Genomic DNA, 7,063 nt, shown 5'->3' with positions numbered 1-7,063 from the left:
CCGTCCCCCCCCCCCCCAAAAAAAAAAATATTTCCCCTCTCTCGTCTTTTCTTTTCTTTTTCTTTTTTTTTTTTTTAAATTGTCAGATGATTTGTCTGGTTACCAGAGAGGGAAAGCACCCCCTGAATGGGGTGGGCTCAGGCTATATTCCTTCTTTCCTCCATTTCTCTCCGTTCAGGATTTGTGGCATGCAAATATGTGTGACTGTTGTATTTGTCAAACCCCCCCAGCCAGGACATCAACCCTGGTCATGTGAGATCTGGCTCCCTATACACAGCACTTAAATGCTGCACTATTGTATCATCCCAGTATAGATTTCTTAATTTTGTTTTTATTGATGTTTACCTTACTTCCTTTATGCCTGTTGCCCCTAAGGTTTTCTTCATGTACAGATTTGTCTAGGTTTTAAACAATACACAGATGGATTGTTGGGGAATAAAAGTGTTTTTCATAAGATTTCTGTCTTAATCCCAAGTGATCGCTAAGGAATCTCTAGTTTTCTTAAATAGCATATTATAGCAAAAGTTAAATTACTATATGGTTTAAGGTTTGTTTTTCCCATCTTCCCTCTTTGTATTTCCCTCATTTCAAACCAACATTTGTAAATATTTGTTTTTCTCAGCCTGCTGCCTGTAGAGCCTTAATAGACAAACTCAAAGTTTGTAATGATGAGCAACTCCTCTTGGAATTGCAGCAGATCAAAACATGGAACATTGGAAAGGTATGTGAATTCATGCTCCCAAAAGACAGGACTCAATGTACTGGTACATCATTTAGTGTCTTCCGATGCAGACAGAGAAATCAAAATGGAGTGGGTAGCCTCATTCAGTAATTACTTAATAAGCAACTAGCATATGCCTAGCATAGGTCTAGACCAGTTGCTTCTAGCCTTAATGGTAGCCAAGGAAGTTTTGAAAGAGAGAATAGAAAGGAAAATTTTTACTATCTGGGGATAAGGAATGTTTACACAGGTAATGGTAAATAATCTCAACTATAGAATTCCTTTAGTTTGACAGAATGAATTCAAGATGATCTTTAGGTTTTTACTTTCAGTTTAAAAGAATTTTCTGTATAACTTTAAAAATGAACTATTCTCATAAAATGGATTCTGGCAAGGATAGTTCTTACCTTTATAGATCTCAGAATGTATCCCGAATTTGGGGTTTTATGGTATCTGCTAGTGTTAGCACATAAACCTTGATGATGGGTATAACAATGAACTCTCAAAGTATGAGATATTTTCATGTGAGCAAAGTGGGAAGAGAACTTGTCTAGGTGTTAGGCTCAGCAGTCTCTTACAGTAAAGCTTAGCTACAAGCCTCATATACAGTACTTTCTAAAAATGAATTTGTTTATTTTTAGGTTTTAGTTTTGCCCTAGGGTGCTTATGCTCACCAAACAGAGGCAGAGAGAGAAAGTGAAAAATGGCCCCTCCACAGGGAATGGCTACACCACAATCCCTTCTCCATTCTCTTCTCAGGATTTTGGGCACACATGCATACACGTCCCATGTGTTCTTCAAGCCAGTGGGTCTGGGACTTAAACCATGCTGTCATCCATGTGGGATCCAGCTGCCTTAGCCTCCATGCCATCTGCTGGCCTTGCTTTTTATTTTTAATTGCTAGAGGTTATGATCACTCCCAGAGAGTTAGAGAGAAAGTTAACACCAGTAAGGTATAGTTATGCCACAGTCCTTTTTCCTCCATTTCTCCTTCCCATCCCATTTTGGGCATGCACACACAAGCACTCAGAGTGTTTTTCAAGCAACCAGAGTTGAAATTTAGCTTCGGTCAGCCACGTGGTATCTGGCTCTCTTAACTACTCCACTACAGGGCTGGCCTGCTTTTAATTCTTAAATCCTCTTTCTCTTCCCCTTTTCAGTGCGAGTTATATCACTGGGTGGACCTCCTGGATCGCTTCGATGGAATTCTGGCAGATGCTGGACAAACAGTGGAGAATATGTCGTGGATGCTTGTATGTGATAGGCCGGAAAGAGAGCAACTGAAAATGCTTCTTTTGGCTGTGTTGAATTTCACAGCATTGCTCATTGAGTACAGTTTTTCCCGACATCTGTACAGTTCTATAGAGGTAGGGGAAGTTCATGCCTATCTGGTCTATAATACATGTATTAAAATAGTGAAATTTATAGGAATTGTTCTTTGTACTAGGTTTAGAGAAGCCCCAAATGACATGAAACTATTAAAAATTATTTGATTTCCTTAATGCATTAACACATTTTCTTGTCTTCTGGGTTTTATTTTGCTGGTTTTTATCTCTCCTTCACTTTTTCAAAAATACATAATTATACAGTAGCATCCTTTGTATCCTTGAAGAATAAGGTAGACATAGTGATCAGTGAACTTTTGAATTGGTCAGAAGTAACTAAAGGAAGAAATCTTTTCCTTTAAGTCAGCTTTTGACTTTTTTCATTATTAGTTAGGCACCCTGTTAATTTAAGGTTAATTTTTCTGTTATCAGTAAAGAATAAGAATTGAAATAATAACTGCAGATGCCTTTGTCCAGCTAAATTAAATACTGATTTTGATACTGACCAAGTGGTTCAGTATAGGGCAAATTTCAATTGTATTTAAAAACAAAATAGCCACTCTCAAGTTGCTTATGAGTATGTATTAATACTTTAACAGTCATATTTTACATAACTGCCTCTAGCTATTGTCAGTATTTTTAACTTCTATATGAAGGACCCATGTTAAAATTAATTTGTTTTATTTGTCATAAAGGATACAGAAGGAGCATAAAATTATCTTCCTTTCACAATACTTTTAGTTGAGTTAGAGACTTAATGTTCTTTTTGTTTTGTTTTAAGAGATTTTTTTTTTGCTATAAGGCACGTGGGCTTGCCGGAAAGACAGAGAGAGAGCAAAAAATCACCCTTGGCGGTGGGGTGGGAGATGGCCACTCCATATTTACTTCTCCTCCATTCTCTTGGGATTTGAGGCATGAATTCACACATACCCGCACAAATTTTAAGCATCTAGGTCTGGGACTTGAACCACAGTCGACTACATAGAAGTTCAGTTACATTACCATTATGGCATCTGCTGGTCCTGAGACTTAATGTTCTTATGTTCCATTCTGTATTATACCACATTCCCCTCTTGTACTCTTTTCTTTCCTGTGAGGACTCCTGTACAGTTTCAAACTGCTGTTCACAGTTTTTACATTTATTGTACTTTCTGGCTAGCTGCCAGACTGTAAACTTCATGGGGACAAGATTATATGTTTTCAGTTTTCAGATATTCGTAATTTTCCATATTATTTTGACCAAACTTTTGATAGTTTTGTAAATATTGAGAAATATGAGGGGAGGTGGTCTTAAAGTTCATGAAAAATGCGTACTATGAAAAAACTAGGCATGGGTTTTAAAATATTTCGTACCAAAATAAACTTGTACTTAATTTCATTTTCCCACAGACTTTTCGAAGTATCCTTATACATACATACTTGCATTGACATTTATGTTTTTAAGACTGAGTGTGCCTGACACCTTGAACTTTGTTTTTGTCCCTATAGCATTTGACGACTTTATTGGCTTCCTCTGATATGCAAGTGGTGCTGTCAGTTCTTAACCTTCTATATGTATTTAGCAAAAGATCAAACTTAATCACACGTCTTGGATCTGATAAGAGGACCCCACTGCTAACCCGACTGCAACATTTGGCAGAGGTGAGTCTTGGGGGAGGAGTGAAAGAACACAAAAATTAGAGCAAATGGTCTCTTTTGACAGGTATTTCTTATAGTGTCAAGATGGATTAGATCTCTGAGTTAACAGAATAATTGAGTGGAAATAGTTGGTCCCTACTTAGCTAAGCTCCAAAAAAAGTAAGTATTCTCAGTTATTAAGTAATTTTGAAGAATTATATGAGTCTCTACTCAAAGGCAGAATCTCTCTTTGTGGAAAAATGGTAATGGGCCAACAGGTAATGTGGAGGTTAAAGTGCTTATCATCTCACATGGCTGACTCCTTAGTTTAAGTCCCGGACCCAACAGCTTGAAAATCACACTGGGCACATGGGTGTACGTGCCCAAAATCCCAAGAGAATACTAAAAGAGAAGGGATTGCAGTGTGGCTGCTGCCCCCCGCCCTGGGGTGGGCGTCCACACCCCACGCCCCCATCATCTCTTTCTAATAAGCACACACACCTTTTAAAAACAAAACAAAATGGCAACTTCTCTTCTGGAAGGAAGGAAAGTTCAGAATAAGATTTGGGGTGAGAGGGCAATAGTGCAGTAAAAAGACTGGGCTCCTGGATTTGAGTCCTGGACTTCCATAATAGCTCAAATACCAGTTTTCTCATATGGGAATATAGTATGTACCTCAAGGTAGTTTTAGAATAAAATATAGAACTTCATGCTGTGATCATTAATTAGTTTGTGATGGTAGTGATTGTAATTTAAAGCAAAAACTCATATGAAAGTTCATTTCTACCAAAATACAGTCCTGTGTTCCTAGAGACAAACTGGTATATATGCTTATGTTAGATAAATATCCATTGCTGGAAAGCTTTCTTGGAAAAAAAGTATTAAGACTGATTTGTAAAAGTTAATTTAATGGCTACCTCACAAATAACAACTTATGATTCTAGGCAGTTTTTAGGTGCCATGGTTACTTAACAATCACTTTTGGGCAGTTACCAGTGTAACATGTATTGTGAAAATTCTAGGACATAGAGTAGTACTCCCTGAGCCACAAAGGGATATGTTTCAAGACCCCTAATGGAAGCCTGAAACTACAGATAGTACCAAATCCTATGTATACTATGGTTTTTTTTATATAGTACATACCTATGATAAAGTTTAATTTATAAATTAGGCACAGATATTAGTAATAATAGCTAATAAAATAGAACATTTATAACAATGTACTGTAGTAACAGGTGACTGTGGTCCCTTTCTCTCACTGAATATTTTACTGTACTGTATAGTACTCATTTTCAGACCGTGGCTGGCTAGACTACAGACAGTGAAGTTATGCATAAGGGCAGGAAGAGGTGATGGAGCCATTATATAGAAAAGTAGAAAAATATCATTCACCTACAATTCATCCTGATGTGGCTCCCTTTAAAATCTGGGCATAATTTTTGTCTTGAGATTGCAAATATGTATATGCAAGTATGCAACCGTTTTTTCAACTGTAAATAAACATTCCTGTTACTAAAAATGCAAGCCTGCTCAACAGTGGATCCCTAAATAACAGTTAAAAGGGAAAAGTTGTATCTCAAAGCGTTTGATAAAAACAGTACATTAATAAAATTATACAAATTCCAAGGTAGCTAGGAACAGAAACTTGAGATGTACACATTGTTAACTACCAAAAGACATATAATAAGGAAGCTAAAGCATTTTCATTGAATTGAAAAGTGACAAGAAATACCAAATATTTTTGTCATTTAAATTGATTGTTGAGGTCCTAACCAGTACAGCAAGAGAAATGAAATTAAGAATACACATTTAAAGAGAAAAATGTATTATTACTACTTGTGAATTGAGTCTCTTGTTTTCCTGGGGAGATAATAAGTCTCCAAGGAGACATACGAACAGCCAAAAAGCATATGTAAAATATGCTCAGCAACCCTTATCATAAGGGAGATAGATACAAATCAGAACAACAATGAGATAACCACCTAATCTCAGTCAGAATGACTAAGATTAAAACAATTAAGAATGAGAAGCATTGGCGAGGCTGTGGTGAAAAGTGAACTCTCCTGCATTGTTGATGGGAATGTAAATTAGTACAGCCACTGTGGAAAACAATATGGAGGTTCCTTAAAGACCTTAAAGTAGAATTATCATATGATCCAGCAATTCCTTTCCTGGGCATCTACCCAAAGCATGGGAACACACTCAAGTCAGAAAAACATGCACATCCATGATAATTGCAGCATTATTCACAATTGCTAAGACGTGGAATTAACCCAGATGTCTAAGAACAGATGAATGCATTGAAAAAGTATGACACATAGGGGCCAGCAGATGGCTTACTGGTTGTGTCACTGAACTTGGCCAAACACAGTTCATGTCATGGACCTAGTAATTTGAAAATCATGTGCATGCCTAAGATCCCAGGAGGAGAATGGAGAAGAGATTGCAGTGCCCCCCCCTTCCCCCCGCATCCCCAGGTGGGGCTGATTTCTCATTTTTCCTCTATCTCTTATCTCCAGTGAGTGCATGCGCCCTAAGGTAAAAACATCTAAGGGGAAAAAAGTGTGACACATCTACACTGTGGAATAGTATTAAACTATTCAAAAAACAATGAGACCCTGGCATTTGATAGGAAGTGGACAAATATAGAAGATTTAATGATACGTGAAGGAAGCCAGACTATGAAAGCGAGACATTGTATGTCCCCACTAATATATACTGAATGTCTGTGCTCTAGGGCCAAAACTGGAAGATTAGATGGTGTAAAAGCATGGATAGAAACTGAATACTTGTCTCTAGTGGGCAGGGATGGGAATCAAGGGGAAAAAATAAAAACAATATTTAACAGATAGAAAAATGGAAAATTATTTGTTCATGGTAATGTGTATGGGTAACTTCCTTGACTAGACTATTGCAGTATATTCACGCTGGGAAGATTCGTTTTGTATGTTGTGGAGATACACAATTTTTTAATGTAAAAAAGTAAAATAAAAAAATAGTACAATCAGGTAGCCAAGTAAAAGATCAATATAAAAAAATAAAAATAAAAGATCAATATATAGAAACAAATAGCTCCTATATGTATTAGTAGTAAACAATTAGGAAATGATTGGTGGGGCCAACAGATGGCATAGCAGTTACGTCACTGGACTCCCACATGACCAACTGCAGTTTGATTCCCAGATCTTGTGGTTTGAAAATCACGCCAGGCATGTGTTCATGCATGCCTAAGACCCCAGAAGGAGAATAGAAAAGAAAGGATTGTGGCATAGTCATTCTCCTCTTGGAGGTTATTTCTCACTTTCCTTTTCACTGTCTCTTTCTCTCTGTATCTCTGGCAGGCACACCTACTCTAAGGCAAAAACCTAACAAAAAAAAAAAAGAAAAGAAAATTATTGCT

The 7,063-nt window shown here is 37.1% G+C and overlaps 1 protein-coding gene across 1 annotated transcript in view; it reads left to right on the top strand.

Moving 5' to 3' along the window:
- Window positions 1-7,063, top strand: part of HUWE1 (HECT, UBA and WWE domain containing E3 ubiquitin protein ligase 1) — a gene marked incomplete in the record, with an annotated part of 232,807 nt that overhangs the window by 62,322 nt on the left and 163,422 nt on the right. The window contains 3 exon segments of the mRNA XM_027766840.1: window positions 631-721; window positions 1,882-2,088; window positions 3,535-3,687. Coding sequence (XP_027622641.1) covers window positions 631-721; window positions 1,882-2,088; window positions 3,535-3,687 — 451 coding nt within the window.

The sequence above is a fragment of the Tupaia chinensis genome, unplaced genomic scaffold (genome assembly GCF_000334495.1).
Source record: "Tupaia chinensis unplaced genomic scaffold, TupChi_1.0 Scaffold143737_1, whole genome shotgun sequence".
Lineage (NCBI taxonomy): Eukaryota > Metazoa > Chordata > Mammalia > Scandentia > Tupaiidae > Tupaia > Tupaia belangeri.
This window is presented reverse-complemented; position numbering and strand designations above follow the sequence as displayed.